A 20,312-nucleotide genomic window follows, 5' to 3' on the forward strand; every position below is an offset into this window, starting at 1 on the left:
CTATCCTTAATCATCAGTAAAGTGATGGAAGGGAGCATGAACAATGCCATCAAACAGCACTTCATTAGTGCTCAGTTAACAGCACCTGCTCACTGATGCTCAGTTTGTGTTCCATCGGGCCCACTCAGCTTCTGACCTCATGACAGCTTGAGGGCAAATGTGGATAAAACTGCTGAACTAAAGAGCTGAGGTCAGATTAGCAAAACTGAATCCAATTGAATCAGGGGGGAAACTGTGCCCTGGGTGGAGTTACACCTAGCACAAAAGAAGATGGGTGTGGTTGTCAATCATCTCAATCTCTGGACATCATTGCAGAGGGTAGTGTCTTAGGCCCAACCATCTTCAGCTCCTTCATCAATACATTTTGTGGTAGCTCGAGAAACACTCTGGAGGCTTCCAGTAGTAACAAAGGGATTAATTAATGAAAGACAAAGGCTGGTACTATACAGGCACAGAACAGAATTGGATGGATAATTTTGTGTTGAAACAGAGTGCGGAGGCAGGTGCGCTACAGAGTACCCTCTTCACTTGCTGTTACCTGGAATTCTTGGATTTGTATTGATACGTTGAGATTGAATTCAAAAAAGCAGAATAATAATTATTGAAAAGAAAACAGAAAATGTTGGATAGCTCACCAACTGTGGCAAGAGGAACAGTTAATGGGCGCGATTCAGCGATGGCACTGAGCCCGGTGTGGATCCGGGCGCATCTGGTGAATAGCAGAAGAGGGTAAAATTGAGATTCACACCGGGCAGGAATCATTTTGCAATTCAACTGGCCCGTTCCCGACGGATAGATCCAATTCTCCTCCAGCGGGATGTCATGTGGGCATTGTTTACTGCTCTTTTTCAAAAACGGGAAGCTGGCGCAATGGCTTTTGAGGGGAACTGAGGGGGTGAGTTGTCATTTCCATTTTCCAGCAAGCAGCTCAAGGGCACCGGAGCTGCTTCCCCAGTACTCGGTGCAGGGGTGGGGGACCCTTCAGTGGGGTTGGGGTTGTTTGGGGGGCTGGAGGGGTCCAGGTCAGGGATTGTCCCTGGGCCGAGGGAGGTGAGGGTCTTTGCATCTGTAAGGCCTTCAAGCCATCTTTAAATATTGTGGAGACCCGTAACGTGTGCAACCATAGCTACAGCCAATCACAGAATAATACAGTGCAGAAGAGGTCTTTTGGCCCATCAAGTCTGCACTGACGTAACTGACCATTCAACTAAGGGGAACAGCTGCTCCCTATCCACCCTGTCCAAGCCCCTCATAATCTTGAACACATCGATCAGGTTGCCCCTCAGTCTTCTCTGCTCCAGTGAAAATAACACAAGTCTGTACAACCTTTCTTCTTAACTTAAATGTTCCATCCCAGGCAACATCCTGGTGAATCGCCTCTGCACCTCCTCCAGTGCAATCACATCCTTCCTATAATGTGGCGACCAGAATTGCACACAGTACTCCAGCTGTGGCCTCACCAAAGTTCTATACAACTCCAACCTGATCGCCCTGCTTTTGTAATCTATGCCTCGATTGATAAAGGCAAGTGTCCTATATGCCTTTTTCACTCCCCTATTAACCTGCCATGCCATTCTGCCTTCAGAGATCTATGTACAAACATGCCAAGGTCCCTTTGTTCCTCAGAACTTTCTAGTGTCAGGCATTCATTGAATACTTCCTTGTCAAATTATTCCTTTCAAAGTGTATCACCTCACACTTTTCAAGGTTAAATTTCATCTGCCACTTTTCTGCCCATTTGACCATCCCGTCTCGATCTTCCTGTAACCCAAGACACTCAACCTCACTGTTTACCACCCAACCAATCTTTGTGTCAACCACAAACTTACTGATCCTACCCCCCACATAAGTTATCTATGTTGGTTATATAAATGGCAAACAATAGGGAACGTAGAACAGATCCCTGTGGTACGACTGGGTTCCAGTCAGTAATGCAGCCGTCTGTCATCACCCTCTGTCTCCCACAGTTAAGCCAAGTTTGAATCCAACTTATCAAGCTACCCTGGATCCCATGTGGGATCTGATGGAACCATCAATTCAGCGAACACGTGTAGTTGGATCTGAACAGAGGCTTTAATACACTTGCAATAGAGCCAGCCTATTCGGCGTTGAACTTCAGGTGAAATGGCAGGCTGGCTCTAAGGCGCTGATCTTTATACATCGGTCCCGGGGGGAGGAGTCCTGGGCAGAGCCAAGGGAGGAGCCCAGTACAACTCTTGCGTACTCCCAGAGCGACTCCCCTTGGTGGTCGGATAGTGCAACTACGCTTACAATGGGTAGATAACGAACATATATACATGGAGTGATAATGGCAACTATATATAGTGTGAATCACATTCACCTCATTCACCCCCTGTTAAAAAAATCAATTCCAGCGGGGGTGATGGATCAAAGAGTCAGTCTGTCCGGTGGACGAATTGTCCGTTTTGATCTGCGGAGCACCAGGGTTGCAGCCTCTTGCGGTGGCTGGGCGGGCGTCGAGGTCTGGGGTACGGTTGCTGACTCCGGGGCGAGTTTTGTCCGAGCCTCATACACCTCCTGGTCGAATGGAGACTGGGGACACGGGGGGCAGGCTGGTGCTGGCGCTCGGGACTGGTGGGGTGAGCTCGCAGAATCGCGGGCGCAAGGGGGCGGCCGCATAGGGAATGGGGAAAGGAGTTCCTCGGTGGGGGTAGATGGGGGGCTGGATCCAGCGGGTGCCAGGTCCCAGAGGGATACTGTGTACTGGCGACCGTCCGGGAACTCAACAAATGCTTACTGTGGGTTGGAATGAAGCAGGCGCACCTTTTCAACAATGGAGTCGGTCTTGTGTGCCCTGACGTGCTTCCTTAGGAGAACCGGGCCTGGCGTCCTCAACCACGCCGGAAGTGAGACCCTTGTGGTAGGGCCCCTGGAAAAAATGAAGAGCCGCTCGTGGGGGGTTTGGTTGGTAGCTGTACACCAGAGGGATCTAATTGCGTGGAGCGCGTCAGCGAGGACTTCCTGCCATTGGGAAACTTGGAGCTTCCTGGACCTGAGGGTCAGTAGGACGGTCGTCCAGACCGTCGCGTTCTCCCTCTCCACCTGTCCGTTTCCCCTGGGGTTGTAACTGGTAGTCCTGCTCGAGGCGATGCCCTTGTCGAGCAGGTACTAACGCAGCTCGTCACTCATAAAGGACGCATCCCGGTCGCTGTGCACATAGCTGGGGAAACCGAACAGGGTGAAGACACTATGTGAAGACCCTAATGACTGTGTGGGAGGTCATATCGGGGCATGGGATGGCGAAGGGGAATCGGGAGAACTCGTCAATAATGTTAAGGAAGTAAATGTTTTTGTTAGTGGGGGGGGAGTGGCCCTTTGAAATCGATCGCAAGGCGTTCAAAGGGCCTAGCAGCCTTGACCAGGTGGGCCTTGTCTGGTCTATAGAAGTGCGGTTTGCACTCCGCACAGATCGGGCAGTCCCTGGTGACCGCTTTTACCTCCTCGTTGGAGAAAGGCAGGTTTCGGGCTCTGATGTAGTGGGTGAGCCGGGTGACCCCTGGGTGGCAGAGGTCATCGTGGATGGCTTTTAGGCGCCTGATTTGCGCGCTGGCGCATGTCCCGCGGGATAGGGCATCCGAAGGCTCGTTGAGCTTCCCCGGTCGATATTTGATATCGTAATTGTTGGTGGAGAGTTCAATCCTCCACCGAAGAATTTTGTCATTTTTAATTTTGCCCCTTTGCGAGTTGTCGAACATGAAGGCGACCGACCGTTGGTCGGTAATGAGGGTGAACCTCCTACCTGCGAGGTAGTGCTTCCAGTGTCGGATAGCCTCCACGATGGCTTGTGCTTCCTTCTCGACTGAGGAGTGTCGGAGTTCTGAAGCGGATAGGGTACGGGAGAAAAATGCAACGGGCCGCCCTGCTTGGTTTAAAGTGGCTGCTAGCGCTACCTCTGAGGCGTCGCTCTCAACCTGAAAGGGAGTGGATCCATCCACCGCCCGCATGGCTGCTTTGGCGATGTCGTTCCTGATGCAGCTGAAGGCTTGGCGCGCCTCAGCAGACAGGGGAAATAGTGTGGCCTTGAAGAGTGGGCGGGCTTTGTCCGCATATTGGGGGACCCACTGGTCGTAGTACGAAAAGAGCCCAAGCACCGTTTGAGGGCCTTAGGGCCATGGGGGAGGGGGAGTTCTCATGCGGTCCGGGTCTGGGCCCAGGACTCCGTTCTCCACGATGTAGCCGAGGATGGCTCGTCTGTTTGTGCGGAATACGCATTTCTCCATGTTATATGTAAGGTTTAATTTTTGGGCCGTCTGGAGAAAACAGTGGAGGTTGGTCATGGCCGCAGATGGTAACATTATCCAGATACGGAAACGTGGCCTGCAGCCCGTACTGGTCTACTATTCGGTCCATTGCTCGTTGGAACACCGAAACCCCTTTAGTGACGCCGAAGGGAACCCGGAGGAAATGGAAGTGGCGGCCATCGGCCTCGAACGCCGTGTAGTGGCGGTCCTCCGGGCGGATTGGGAGCTGGTGGTATGCAGACTTCAGATCCACCGTGGAAAATACCCGATATTGGGCGATCTGGTTTACCATGTCTGCAATTCTGGGGAGGGGATACGCGTCTAGGAGCGTAAAGCGATTGATGGTCTGGCTATAATCGACGACCATGCGGAATTTTTCCCCCGTCTTGACGACCACCACCTGAGCTCTCCAGGGACTGTTACTGGCCTCTATGATCCCCTCACTGAGCAGCCTTCGGACCTCTGCTCTGATAAATACCCTATCCTGCAGGCTGTACCGCCTGCTGCGGGTGGCTACCGGTTTGCAATCCGGGGTGAGGTTGGTGAAGAGAGGAGGGGGGGGACGATGCGCAGCGTGGCGAGGCTGCAGATAGTGAGTGGGGGCAGGGGCCCGCCAAAGCTGAGGGAAATCCAAGCCTAAGAGGAGTGGCGCGCAGAGGTCGGGCAAGACATACAGTTTGAATTTGGAATAGCTAGCGCCTCGAATCGTTAGCGTTGCTGTAGTGCGGCCTTGGATTTTGATGGAATGGGAGCCCGAAGCGAGGGCGATAGTTTGGTTGACGGGATAAATAGGGAGGGAACAGTGTCTTACCAGCTCTGGGTGTATGAAGCTCTCTGTGCTCCCGGAATCGAAGAGGCACGACATGTTGTACCCGTTGATCTGGACCTCCGTCATCGAATTTCTCAGATGCTTGGGGCGAGATTGGTTGAGTTGCGGGCCGCGTGGTGGGTGCCCGGGGGAGTCGAATTCTTCCGATCGGGCGTCCGGTCGAGTAGATGCCACTGCGTTCTGGCGAGCTTGATGCAGGAACATTGCGTTGAGTTGCGGGCCATGTGGTGACTGCCCGGGGAGGTCGGACTCCTTCGATGAGCTGTTTGAGTCTGGGGATGCAGCTAGGGCCCGTGGATCGCACGTGGAGGGTGGTGATGAAGATGGCGGCCCCCATGAATCGCACGTGGCCGGCTGCATGGTGGAGGTTTGCCAAGATGGCGGCCCCCATGGATCGCACGTGGCAAGAGGGGACGGAGCCTGAGCATAGGCCACAGCGTTTCGGGCCCTGCGGGCCTGCTGGTGCTCGGGGCGATGGTTTTGGACTGTTGGGGTGTTGAGGGCTGGGGCCCTTCTGCCGAGGCACACTCTAGCATAGTGGCCTTTCTTCCTGCAGCTGCTGCAGGTCGCGGATCAGGCTGAGCAGTGCTGCCGCGTGTGCTGGCTTTGTCCACAGAAGTGGCAGGCTGGAGCAGTTGAATAACTGGTTTGGGGAGCTGAATAGTGGCAGGCTGGAGCAGTTGAATAACTGGTTTGATGAGCTGAGTAGCTGGCTGGGGAAGCTGAGTAATTAGCTGGAGCAGCTGAATAGCTTGAGTATTTGACTGGGGGCCCCCATGAATCGCACATGGCCGGCCGCATGGTGGAGGTTTGCCAGGCTTGGGGAGTCCTCGGGTCGGGGGCCCATGAGGGGGTTAGCGGGGTCCGCGGGTAACGAGTTGAGGCTGCGGAAGGAAACTTCCATTGTGATAGGAGCCTCTACGGTAGTCTCTAAGCCCTGGGCCCCATTTTCTAATAGTCTCTGGCGTACATAGCTAGATCGAAGGCCCGCTACAAAAACATCCCGCACAGCAAGCTCCCTATGTTCGACCGCGGTTACGGCCTGGTAATTGCAGTCATTTGAGAGATTGTTCAACTCGCGTGCAAATTCAGCTAAAGTTCCAGTAGGCCGTTGTCAGCGAGTCGTGAACACAAGGCGGGCAAAGACCTCGTTCATGGGCCTAATATACATTTTGTCCAAAATCGCCAGCGCAGCGGTGTAGGAACCGGCTGGATTTAGTTGTGTAGAAATTCTGTGGCTTACCCTCGCGTGCAGTAGGCTGAGCTTTTGTTCCTCCGTAGTTTCAGCGGTGCTGATTTTGGCCAGGTAGGCCTTAAAACATTTCAGCCAGTGGCAGAAGGTTTCTTTCGCCTCTGCATCCTGCGGATCGAGTTCTAGATGTCCTGGTTTTAGAGCAGATTCCATGCTTTACTTCGGCAGCTTCTTAAGTGTATTAAATTGATGGAACCATCAATTCAGCGAATACATGTAGTTGGATCTGAACAGAGGCTTTAATACACTTACAATAGAGCCAGCCTATTCGTCGTTGAACTTCAGGTGAAATGGCAGGCTGGCTCTAAGGCACTGATCTTTATACATCGGTCCCAGGGGGAGGAGTCCTGGGCGGAGCCAAGGGAGGAGCCCAGTACAACTCTTGCGTACTCCCAGAGCGACTCCCTCTGGTGGTCGGATAGTGCAACTGCACTTGCAATGGGTAGATAACGAACATATATACATGGAGTGATATTGGCAACTATATATAGTGTGAATCACATTCACCACAGGATCTTGTCAAAGGTTTTGCTGAAATACATGTAAATTGCATCAACTGCACTACCCTCATCTACACACCTGGTCACATGCTCAAAAATTCATTCAAATTTGTGAGTCAAGACCTCCCTCTGACAAAGACATGCTGACTATTCTTGATCCAACTTTGCCTCTCCAATTCTATCCTTCAGAATTTTCTCCAATAGTTTCCCTACAACTGACATGAGACTCACTGGTCTGTAGTTCCCTGGCTTATCTCTACAACCTTTCTTAAACAGTGGGACCACATTAACTGTTCTCCAGTCCTCTGGCACCTCCCCGTGGCCAGAGAGGAATTAAAAATTTGGGTCAGAGCTCCTGCAATCTCCTATCTTGCCTCCAACATCCAGGGACACAAATCATCCAGACCTGGAGAGTTGCCCACGTTTAAGTCGCCAACAACCCCAATACCTTGTCACTCCTAATGACAATTTGCTCGTGAACCTCACAATCTCTCTCCCTGAGTTTTATATCTACCTCCTCATTCTCTTGGGTGTCTGTCTTACCAAACTTACCCAGTGCAGAGCCCTGCTGCATCTTCTCTCCAGAAAGTTAATTTCATACTCTCCAACTTTGAGCATCCTCTCACTTCACAGCTGAAGGCTATTTCAAATGAGGAATTAGCCTTGTTAATTGCGAAATACCTTCACTCTCCTGAACTCTCGATGCCTCCTCAAAGGCACAGGTGTCTCTGAGGATGATTAATGCACTGCATGTCCAGCAAGCGTTGATGCCTGAAGTGTGCCTGAACTCAAGGAACGTCAGCACCATAGAGTCAGTTGCCAACACTCAAACACTGAAGAGCAAGGCTTCACCACTGAGGATCCTTTCGTGGCCACAGTTTAAGTGTGTGGATGAGTGGAGAGCACGGTCTCCTAATGTTCCCGCAGAGTTCTGGGGGGGGGGGGGGGGGCGGCGGGGTGGGGGGGTGGGGGGGGGGGGGGGCAGCAGTGTGCAGAGCAAATTTTGCCAGCATAACTGGCTCCATGGATGGCATTCTTGAGAGAAGGCAGGACAGTCATTCTTTGTAAGGGTAAGGTGGGGGAGGCTTGGGGGATTTCAGGGTCCCAGGGCGGAATCCTCAACTGATTGGCGGTCTCTCTCTTTCTTCAATTCCTTTCAGATAAAACCATGTTCGCTGGTGTGGATCTTGTGGAGGCTGCCCTCACTATGCTTGTGGTAGCCGAGGCCGCCATTTGCCAGGAAGACCTGGCCGTCCATCAGGCTGAAGAGAGACGCAGAGGGGTAGGCCAATGATAGCCCAAGGTAGTATTATTATTATTATAATATATTATAATTATCAGTGACCCCTCCCACCCAGGCTTTGCCTTCTTTCAGACCCTTCCATCGGGCAAAAGGTGGACGTCTGAAGTCCCGCACATCCAGCCATAGGAACAGCTTCTTCCCCACAGCTACAAGACTCCTCAACGACTCGCCCTTTGACTGATCTGTGTATCCAGGAGGTGACAGATGCTGTGTATGCCCATGCATCTGACTATATCATGTTCAACCTGGACCAGACCCAACAAGATGCCCGGGCTGCATATTTTTCTGCCATTGCTGGAATGCCCAAGTCTAGGGCCAGGGAGCGATCGATGGTATGCATGTCAGCCTGCAAGCATCAGGGAGCGCCCTATATTAACAGCAGGGGTTCCATTCCCTGTTCAGATCATGTACGGCCATCACCTCCGGGTCATGCTCATGTGTGCCCACTACCCAGGGAGCAAGCATGACAGCTACATCCTGGGGGACTTGGAGATCCCCGCTGTCTTTGTTAACCACACCAGGATGACAAGTTGGCTCATGGGGGACAAGGGACACCTACTGAGGACATGGCCAATGAAGCCGGTGTGCCACCCGTGCTTTCATTGAGTGGTACATAGGCCTGATGAAAATATGGTTCTGATGCCGTGACTGCTCTGGCAGTGCCTTGCAGTACACTGCCCAGAGGGTCTCCTGCTTTGTGGTGGTCTGCTGTCCCCTCCACAATCTGGGCACAGCAGCGGGGCGACATGCTGGTTGAGGAGGCAGAGGAACATTCAACTTCATGTGATGAGGAGGAGGCAGACTAGCAGTGTCTTGAGGACAATTCTGAGGAGGAGCCGGAAGATGGAGGACAGGCGGCGGCAAGGGTCAGACATGCAAGGAGGGCCGGAGAGCCCCTCGTAGATTCCAAATTCTTCTAGGCCGAGGTTGTATCCGTCAGCTCAAACCCCCCCCCCCCCTTACCAATTCCCCCCGCCCCCTCCCCAACTATCCTATTCCCCCTTCCAAGGATCTATGTAACATCATTACAGGGCAAAGGGCCTGTGTTGGCACTGTCAGCAAGTCACTATAAAAGGCAGGAAAGTGATGGTCACTCACCATGAGGAAAGCTATGGTGCTCCTCAGAATCTGAAAGTCTGATTCCTGTTCTTCTGCTGACAGTACGCTCACACCCATCCTCTGAACAGAGTCTTCAGTTGGGAGCTTTTCTTTTTGAATAATTGTGCCCGGCTGTGAGGCTGGGAGGGGGAGGGGGGGTTGAGCTACTACAGTAGCTGCTACTGGTCCCCCTAGCTACAGATAAAGCCCTCACCCTTGCCCACTTCCTGCTCCTCACTCTTCTTGATCTTCCGTGGTCTAGTACTGCATCCAGATGTGACCCCAGGATGCACATCAGATGTGGAGGCAGCCTATTTATTTTCACACCCTGTGGCCTTCGATGCCCTTGGCAGACATCTTCTGGAGTGCCTGGAGTCGGAAGGCTCCAGCCAACTTGCGGGTACCACTGGCATCCCCGTACCACTCTGTTCTATCCACTGTCCTTGATGCGCCGGTGTCAGGAGGGGGGGGGAAAAATCAGAAGAACTGAAGACTGCCTTAGTCTCCTTGGTGCCAGGCCCTGGGTTGACCTCTAGTGTTTCCTCCTTCAATAAGGGTGCCCGTTGGGCCCTGGGGGACCAATGGGACATATGGGCAGCTGGAGTCAGCTCCAGAAGCCTCCAAGTTATCTGGCTCTGACAGTCCTGGAGGCCCCCCCTTGGCTGCACCATGGTGTTGATGCCCTCAGCGATTGTCTTCAGTGACTGAGCCACGCTCAGGAGTGTTGTGGCAATATCCACTCTTTCACAATGCACTGTCCCTGATTTCAGTAATCAAGCCCAGTTATTTTACATTGACAATATATGGATTGATCTTAGCCATGCTGACTTCAAATCTAACATGTATACATTGTAATGATAATTTTGATAAAGATCATGCATATAATGCAATTAAAATATTTAAAGTGCAGATTCAAGGAATGGATATGTTTTCTTCAATACGCATAAAAGGGCTTCTAAGAAATCTGGAGGAAGTACAAAAAGTTTTTGGGGAAAAAAAGTTGACAAAAAAAGTCTCTGCTCCCTTTTCACCTTTAGTTTTCTTGTTTACCTGCACTGAGCGAAATACACAACACAATCCTGTCCTAACAGATTAGAAATCACACGGCCGTTACAACCAAAAAGGTCAGCTGGAAGATTGTACACTGTACTAATGGAATGGTGATTCACATAATGGGAATCTCCACTCCATGTTCTAACCATTGCATCACTTTCTGTGCCAGGGGTCAATACTTGAGAGTGATATTATTGTGTGAATGTTTGATACATTCTATCAACTTCATCTCTGTCAATTTAGAGGCATTAACCCATTTTAAACAAATGGATTAATGTTCCTATTAAAATGGAAGAGAGAAGAATTTGATGGTATTGAAGGTATGATTTTGTGATCTATTGTTCGCAGTAGGGAGTGCCAGGAGCACATCAAGGAAATGTCATGATTTTCGATCCATTAAAATGACGTTTAAATTTGTACTAAAGGATGGGCTGAAAATCTGTACAAACAAAATTTCTGAAGGCATCCGTACACAAAGAGCAGTGCATCACAGAATCACATTTTACATTTTTATGCAGCTCAAAGTAATTTACATGCTTAAATCGCACTGTTTGAACTGTAAAATAATATCTGAATTTGAAATTAGTTTTCTAAAATTATGTCAGTTATGAATTCTTGTTCTACTTAAAAGTTGTTTGAATTACAGCAACCTTCACCAATTATAGTAGGTAGAGTACAATCTTAAATTAAAATAACGACTGATTCATCACACAGCTCTTTCCACAACCATAGTGTAACCATTTACATGAATATACCTTCGTATTTTCCCCAAAAAATTATAATGTGAATTCTGTATAGATTAACTGTTTGACAGCTGAAATACCTTGGGAATTTTTTTTAATTAGTTAGAACTTTAGTCATCTTGGGAAATGGGGACTGATTTTTTTCAGGCTCCAATAGCGACAGAGCCTCACCAGTGAGAAGTGGGGATTGCAAACATCGGTCATGCAGACAAGCACAGCTGATTCATAGCAGCTCACATTTTTGCGGGGAAGAAAGATGTCTGCATTTATCGGGCACTGATGGCAAATACAAGCTTCATCATAGGTTTCACAATATGTAAATTAATTTTGTGGCCGCTTTGTTGCTTTCCAGATGAAAATGCTCTTGGTTAATACGAGACAAACTCAGTAGTGTGAAGGTTTGGTCTGGAGTTTGGGGGTTCACATGTTAGCATGGATAAAGGGTTGATTGATCGAAAGAAAATTAGGTCATTTTCAAGTTGGCAGATGGTTACTAGTTGGGTGCGTCGAGGATCATTGCTTTGGTTTCATCTAGTTGCAGTCCATAACAATGGCTTAGATGAGGGGACCAAGTATAATGTAACTACGTTTGCTGAAAATACAAAGCTAGCTGGAAAAGGGAATATTTTCCTTTGGTTGTTCGTAATAGTCAGAGCAGAGACCATACTGAGCCAGCCTACACTTGCAAAACCTCTGAGTAAACTTTTATTGTTAGATATGATTTTGTCATAGAGCAGCATTTGCTGAATCAATCCTAATATCTACACTAACAAGCAATTCAAGATAATCATTCAAGCTCATAACATGGTTCATTTACACTTGCTAGAAGCAATGTACATGTACAGGGACCCATTCTCTGCAACAACAAAAGGGACATGTACAAGGTTTGTGCCTTCTTTGAATTACCCAGGTACGGTTTTGGTAATACTAATTTTTAGAGTTCTTTATCAGTTTGAAGTAATATTTTACCTTAGCCCTAAGTAGTCCAGATTGAATTGGTTTCTGCTGAGTAAGACAATTAAATAGCTAAAGGCAGGCTGAGAACTGACACAGCAGCTGTTTATGTGTCAGTTTGTCTTGTTCAAAACAGCCACCACATTTGTTTTAATTACACTATGTGCAATTCAAGGTTTCTTTGACAGCTTTGAAGAAATAAGCAAAAGGTTTGAACTCAGCAGCTTGATTTTGTAAGGACGTTTCTCAAGCAAGATTCATGTACATTAAACAGGTTTTATCCTAACTACCTTGATCTAACAACCAGATTTGTAGGGCAGAAATAAAAACATAAAATGCTGGAAAAACTCTGCTATCTAGCACTATCTGAGGAGAAAGAAACAAGAGTTGACGTTTTGAGTACACGTGACTCTTCAGAGCTAAAGAGAGGGAGAAATGTGATGAATTTCATACTGTATAATGGGGTAAGTGGAACAAAGTAGAAGGTCAATGATAGGTCGGATATAGGAGAGATTGCAACAAGGATGTGTGCAAGACTTGTCCCTCCACACCAGAAATGGGGGGGGGGGGGGGGGGGGGGGGGAGGAAGAAAATTGGGGCAGACAGGCGAAATAGCAACCCAATCTGCGATTAGCCTCTTATTACAATCCCAGACCAGACCCCAACAGTGGCTAGAATACTGCACTGAAACCTCAATCCTTCAGTTTATTTTGTAAGACTGCGTGGAAAGAATGATTTGCTCCACAAGTGATTGCACGAAGAAATAAGGATTGGGTATTTTTAAAACAAAACTTTATTCGGAATACAATATTAAACTCTTTAACTGCACACCTGAAAATAACAACTTTCAATTACCCCATAAACACTACTACTCAATTTCCCATTAAACAATAAAAGAAATATAAAGCTCCCAATCTATCCTAAAATCAGCATGCATTGGGTAGTACTTTCTTTATTAAACAGGTTTGGCTCCTGTTCAACCCCTTTCAAACACTGGCTGAATATCTTTTTAAAAAAAGGTTCACCTGACATGTGTCAGCTTCTTCCTTCTCCCCAGACAAGAATGCACTGCTTTAAATATTATTGCTCTTTTATAACTATCGTACTGTGAGAGAATTGTGGACTCCGTGTCAGACAGATCAGACTTCACCTACCTCCTCTCTCCAAAGCCTTCTCTAAAAATTGACTCTTGGCATTCCTTGGCTCCACCCAGCAATTACATTATTTCCCCAAGCTGAAAAACAAATTAACTCTATACTCTGAAAGTACCTTAAACCCCCAGGGACTTTACCCAGTCAAATCATGGTGCATTGGCCCAAAACCACATTCCTTTGGTCAATTTCACCTTCTGCCTTCTAGAATCTCCCAGGCCTTTCCAAAACAAAATCCTTTTTTTGAAAAATCATGACCAATTCAGTCAAACACACTATAACCTAAAGCTTTTAAGTTTTAAATTGTCCCGATATTTGAAAGCCAATATTTCCAAAATCCTCCATTCATCACAGAATCTCCCCAAGGCCAAAGGAAAAGGCAAAATGTAATTGAAGTGCTGGGAATGATCTCGCTAAACACACCATTCAGCAGACTTTAACTCCAGTCTGCTGAATTGTACCCCAAATTTAATCATCCAGAGGTGGTGAATTTTGAAACATCTCAACTCGAGAATGCCATGGATCCAAAGATTTTGAGTGCATTCAAAATGAGGATCAAATGATTTGTTTAACACATCAAAGGCTATGGGGTAGGTGGAAAAGTGGAGTTGGGATTTAAGATCAGACATTACCATATTGAATGGTGTGGCTGAGTTGATGGGTTGCATGACCTGCTGCTGCTTAAGCAGAATCGACTTTTTAAGAATGAACATTTTTTAATCAGCAGAAACTAATTTGTTTGCACAGCATGTTGCCTTATTAATATATTCATTTTAATGATGTGTATGTCCTATCTATAAATAAAGGTGTTGCAGTACAGCACCCATTTCTTTTATCTATCTTCCTTCCAGCTACTGCTTCACTTCCAACAGTCAAAAAGGGTAATATGGAACTTGCTTAGAGGGTTCCATGGCTGCTCCTACATTTGGAGGAAAGAATAGCATGTCCGCAAGGATCAGAATGGCCAGGGTGGTTATATAGCACACATACCCATCTTTACTTCCAAGACCCACTTCTACTGACACAGACCTGGGCGCACAAAGGGGTGTGTCAGACAGCTCTTCCAACTCTTGGGAGGCTGGACTACAGATAAATTATACCACAGAGATAGTTCTTGTTCTGGGTATGCAATAAATTGTTGTGTTCCTGTATCTTTGCTGGCTAATGGCATTTTTTTTCAAACTCCATTAGCTGACCATCCAAAGATGCATCAAGCAAATGACAGAGTCTGGACTACAAGAGCAATACTTCCAACAAAACAAATTCCTGTGAAAAGGAGGCATCAGCTCCCCGAGGCACAGAACATTCACTATGTGCCTGGGTCCATAAAATGACATAGGATTAGGATGTGGGTTTTTGTTTATTGTCACGTGTGCCGAGGTACAGTGAAAAGTATTTTCTGCAAGCAGCTCAACAGATCATTAAGTACATGAAAAGAAAATAATAGATAGAAATAGAAAATGAGAGATAGAAATGGCAAGATTAGGGAACCATGGATGACGGGTGAAATTGTGAGACTAGCTAAGATGAAAAAGGAAGCATATGTAAGATCGAGGCGACTCAAAACTGATGAAGCTTTGGAGGAATATCGGGAAAGAAGGACGAATCTCAAACGCGCAATAAAAAGGGCTAGAAGGGGTCATGAAATATCTTTGGCTAAACGGGTTAAGGAAAATCCCAAAGCCTTTTATTCATATGTAAGGATCAAGAGGGTAACTAGGGAAAGGATTGGCCCACTCAAAGACAAGAGAGGGAATTTATGCGTGGACTCAGAGGAAATGGGTGAGATTCTTAATGAGTACTTTGCATCGGTATTCACAAAGGAGAGGGACGGATGTTGAGGCTAGGGATGAATGTTTAAATACTCTAGGTCAAGTTGTCATACGGAAAGGGGAAGTTTTGGGTATTCTAAAAGACATTAAGGTGGACAAGTACCCAGGAACGGATGGGATCTATCCCAGGTTACTGAGGGAAGCGAGGGTCGAAATAACTGGGGCCTTAACAGATATCTTTGCAGCATCCTTGAGCACGGGTGAGGTCCCGGAGGACTGGAGAATTGCTAATGTTGTCCCTTTGTTTAAGAAGGGTAGCAGGGAAAATCCAGGGAATTACAGACCTGTGAGCTTGACGTCAGTGGTAGGCAAACTGTTGGAGAAGATACTGAGGGATAGGATCTATTCACATCTGGAAGAAAATAGACTTATCAGTGATAGGCAGCATGGTTTTGTGCAAGGAAGGTCATGTCTTACAAACCTAATAGAATTCTTTGAGGAAGTGACAAAGTTAATTGATGAGGGAAGGGCTGTAGATGTCATATACATGGACTTTAGTAAGGCGTTTGATAAGGTTTCCCATGGCAGGTTGATGGCAAAAGTGAAGTCGTATGGGGTTCAGGGTGCACTAGCTAGATGGATAAAGAACTGGCTGGGCAACAGGAGACAGAGAGTAGTGGTGGAAGGGAGGGTCTCAAAATGGAGAAGGGTGACTAGTGGTGTTCCACATGGATCCGTGCTCGGACCACTGTTGTTTGTGATCTACATAAATGACCTGGAGGAAGGTATAGGTGGTCTGATTAGCAAGTTTGCAGATGATACGAAGATTGGTGGAGTTGCAGATAGCGAGGAGGACTGTCAGAGAATACAACAAAATATAGATAGATTGGAGAGTTGGGCAGAGAAATGGCAGATGGAGTTCAATCCAGGCAAATGCGAGGTGATGCATTTTGGAAGATCAAATTCAAGAGTGGACTATATGGTCAATAGAAGGGTCCTGGGGAAAATTGATGTACAGAGAGATCTGGGAGTTCAGGTCCATTGTACCCTGAAGGTGGCAGCGCAGGTTGATAGAGTGGTCAAGAAGGCATACAGCATGCTTGCCTTCATCGGACGGGGTATTGAGTACAATAGTAGGCAGGTCATGTTACAGTTGTATAGAACTTTGGTTAGGCCACATTTGGAATACTGCGTGCAGTTCTGGTCGCCACATTACCAGAAGGATGTGGATGCTTTGGAGAGGGTGCAGAGGAGGTTCACCAGGATGTTGCCTGGTATGGAGGGTGCTAGCTATGAAGAAAGGTTGAGTAGATTAGGATTGTTTTCATTGGAAAGATGGAGGTTGAGGGGGGACCTGATTGAGGTATACAAAATTATGAGAGGTATGGACAGGGTGGATAGCAACAAGCTTTTTCCAAGAGTGGGGGTGTCAGTTACAAGGGGTCACGGTTTCAAGGTGAGAGGGGGAAATTTTAAGGGAGATGTGCGTGGAAAGTTTTTTACGCAGAGGGTGGTGGGTGCCTGGAACGCTTTACCAGCGATGGTGGTAGAGGCGGGCACGATAGCATCATTTAAGAGGCATCTAGACAGGTATATGAACGGGCGGCAACAGAGGGAAGTAGACCTTGGAAAATAGGAGACCGGTTTAGATAAAGGATCTGGATCGACGCAGGCTGGGAGGGCTGAAGGGCCTGTTCCTGTGCTGTAATTTTCTTTGTTCCTTTGTTCTTTACGTAACAGGGCAACACAATGTAACTCCATAAACACCGGCATCGGGTGAAGCATACAGGGGTGTAGTGTTAATGAGGTCAGTCCATAAGAGGGTCGTTTAGGAGTCTGGTAGCATCTGTAGCACAGAAACAGGCCATTCAGCTCAACTTGTCTCAGCTGCTGTTTCTGTTCCAGCAGCCCCGTCTCATGTAACCCAATCGGCATATCCTTCTATTTGTTTCCTCTCATGGACATATCTATCTTCCCATTAAATTTGTCTACACTCACTTCACTACCTTAAGTCATAGGAAGTTCCACATTCTAAATATTCTCTGGATAAAGACATTTCTCTCAAATTATTTATTGATTTATTAATGATTGTCATATATTCGTATCCGCTATACCACTTCTATAGTTATTTTGATGCAAACCACCAATGTTTGAAAATATAATTTGAAACTACTGTTACATTTTTATTTCTGGTACATTTTTATTGTTGGTAAAGAGTTGCATTCAGCACTCATTCTCGCATTTCATTGGCATATAGCTATTAACTCCGCATTATTTATTCTGAAGTTGGTTATGATGCCAAACCAGTACTTGTAGTATGAAGACTTGATAGAGTGCGAGACTGGTGATGGGTATTTGTGCCTGCAATTTTTAACTCCTCTGCACAGAAAATAAATTTCCACATCTTTATTACTAGTCAGAACTAAGAACTAGCAAAGCTAATAAAATGCCTTCTGCTATCTCAAGAGATTGAAAAAAGTCTGTGAGGAAATGCATAGAAGCAGATAGAATGCCTGTGGATGTGGTTACCGGTCTTATGAGCCAGCCAGGGGGGGTAAAAAAAAATCAAAAATGGCCTAATATAACCTCCAAACGACACTGAAAATGAAATGAAATGAAAATCGCTTATTGTCACAAGTAGGCTTCAAATGAAGTTACTGTGAAAAGCCCCTAGTCGCCACATTCCGGCGCCTGTTCGGGAGGCTGTATAGATGATCAAAATGTGCAAGACAGTACATAACATTGAAGAATGTAACAAAGAATAATTATTCATTAAATATTTGTGACATTCTTTTTCACCAATTTTAGCTTTAATTGTATTGAAATGATCTCAGAACATTTTCCAACCTGCATGTAGGAACTATTGTATAGATTAAATAAGCGGCATATTGGTTAGCACTGTTACTTCATAGTACCAGGGACCCGGGTTCGATTGCTGGCTTGGGTAACTTGCGGTGTCTGCACATTCTCCCCATGTCTATGTGGGTTTCCTCCGGGTTTTCCGGTTTCCTCCCACAAAATCCCGAAAGATGTACTTGTTAGGTGAATTGGACGTTCTGAATTCTCCCTCATTGTTATACTCGAACAGGCACCAGCATGTGGCGATGACAGGATTTTCACAGTAAGTTCATTGCAGTGTTAATGTAAGCCTACTTGTGACACTAATAAAGATTATTATTATGTAGGAATGTCAATTTGATTATACTTAATATAACAAGTTTACACAATGCCTGGAATTAAAGATCCTTCTTTCCCAGGTATAATTGCAATGAAATGAAATGAAATGAAAATCGCTTATTGTCACGAGTAGGCTTCAATGAAGTTATTGTGAAAAACCCCTAGTCATCACATTCCGGTGCCTGTTCGGGGAGGCTGGTATGGGAATTGAATTGTACTACTGGCCTGCCTTGGTCTGCTTTAAAAGCCAGTGATTTAGCCCAGTGTGCTAAACCAGCCCCTTTTGTGGGAATGACTTGCTAGCCAACATAATGCATGGATTATGAAGTATTTTGTGGGAATGTGATATAATGTTTTCATCACATCCTTCATTCATATTGAAAAATGCCTGTTACATTACTCACATTACATCCTTGAGGTCAGGCTTCAACCATAGTGTTAAGGTAAACGAGCTTCCAAAGCCAAGATTTTGAAGAGAAGGCCCAGTGTAGCAATCTTTTTCATTCCAAAATATAAAGCTGGTGGAATTCCTTGAAGACCCTGGTCTCAAATCATGCTTGTCCTCAGTGACACAAGTGCGTAAGCCTCTGGAGAAAAGATCGGCATAGGAGGGTGAGGACGACCTAAAAGGGCATTCTTGAATGCAGAATTGCTGGGTACAGGACAATGTGCTTTCCGGGGTAGTGGTGCTAAGACAGAATGTGTTCCTCACTGGCAGTCCACAGGTTGCTTGAGATGGCACAATGGATACACTTTTGTACGCTGCTATGTTTTGAAGCCTTGGAAAATAACCCTGTGAATGAACGGCTCTTGACAAAATGTAACATACACATAAAAGAACTTCGATTGCTTGGAACAGCAATGCAACACCCTTTCTTAGTAAAAGACAGGTCATCCTTGATGTAGGGAATCCTCACGATAATGTGAAGTTAAATGTTTAACTGCAGACACGCTGAAGATGACATCTTCACCATCCAGTAGCCCAATGCTCTCCAGTACAGAGTTCAAAGTTCAGGAATTGAACTGTGTCCTGAATTATGCACAAGTCCATACACCAGTCCCATTCGGATGCAAAACTCTATTACTTATAAAGGCAAGTAGGATTTGCAACTTCAGTTCCTCAAGTTGTAATTAGGAGTGGGACCTGCGGGAAGATTTGAACAAATATTTCAGTGACATAATAAAATCAAGTGCAGTATTTTTTTTAAACACATGTCTTATGCAAATATAAATTTAGTTGAAAAGCAAAGTTCTGCACGGTAATGTTTTAAACATCAATTGCAGAGATCGATGCAGCGCAGTTATTTAATCCGAAATAAAGAAAACGGTTTTCGACAAGGGTAAAGCTGAAAATTTAGCGCAACTACTTCAATTTTAATTGCTCAGGGAAGTTTTTGCGCTCGCGCTCCACTCCCGTCGTGAACACACTCACTTTGAGTGTGATTTTCCACAAGTAAATTCAAGTTAACGCCAACATAACGCCGATCCCCATTAAATGCTAATTTTGCAACCAGGAATGAATATGATAAAAAGTCCACGTCGTATGTCCCTTACCCTACATTCGTGCAGGACCTTCGCCGTCAGTAAGCTGATTACACCGCAGTGCCATATGGCATGCGCTCTCAGACGCACAAAAAAACGAAAGCATTCAAAACATAAAACTCTATAGCGACTGGAAAATAATATTAATTTGATACTGAAATTCGGGGGGGGGGGGGGGGGGGGGAGATTCCGCGCGTTAAAAAATTATCCCTCTCAGTTAAAAGCCAATTCGTCCAACTGCGCAATAAGACAAGAGGAAGGGAGGTGAATTCAGACTTGCTGCCGCTTCCTCAGCAATAAGCTCTCAAAGGGAGAGAGCCACGCGCCGTAATGTCGCTAGGCAACCAGACTGTGGAGTGAGCTGGGCTTCTCGCCTCGGTTCCACACAACGCCAGCTGTGCATTCATCTATTTAACAAGAGCCTTACCTGTGCTCTTAATCCTGCCCCAATCTTACCTGTGTCCTTAATTCTGCCCCAACCTTACCTGTGTCCTCTATGCTGCCCCCACCCACCCCCCCCCCCCCCCCCCCCCATAAAAAAAATGTGTTGGGGCTTCACAATTAGAAAGCAAATTATGTTCCACATGTGCCCACAGCTCTGGGTAAAGGATACTCGGAATTGCTAAACTTTGTTTTACAAAGAAGTGTGAGGATTCCACCCAACCCCCGAAACAAA

At 46.6% G+C, this 20,312-nt stretch overlaps 1 protein-coding gene across 7 annotated transcripts in view; it reads right to left on the minus strand.

Moving 5' to 3' along the window:
• ush2a (Usher syndrome 2A (autosomal recessive, mild)) overlaps positions 1-19,805 on the minus strand; it is a 1,354,742-nt gene extending 1,334,937 nt beyond the window's left edge. For all 7 annotated transcript variants that reach the window (XR_005462328.1, XM_038811752.1, XM_038811743.1 and 4 more), the window contains exons 1-2: positions 19,649-19,805; positions 18,499-19,238 (exon numbers count right to left, since the gene is read on the minus strand). Coding sequence is in view for 6 of the 7 variants with exons in the window: in XM_038811752.1 (XP_038667680.1) it covers positions 18,499-18,989 (491 nt within the window). In the remaining variant the exon portion in view is untranslated. The remainder of the gene's footprint in view (positions 1-18,498; positions 19,239-19,648) is intronic.
• Between the last annotated feature and the right edge of the window lie 507 nt (positions 19,806-20,312).

The sequence above is a fragment of the Scyliorhinus canicula genome, chromosome 1 (genome assembly GCF_902713615.1).
Source record: "Scyliorhinus canicula chromosome 1, sScyCan1.1, whole genome shotgun sequence".
Lineage (NCBI taxonomy): Eukaryota > Metazoa > Chordata > Chondrichthyes > Carcharhiniformes > Scyliorhinidae > Scyliorhinus > Scyliorhinus canicula.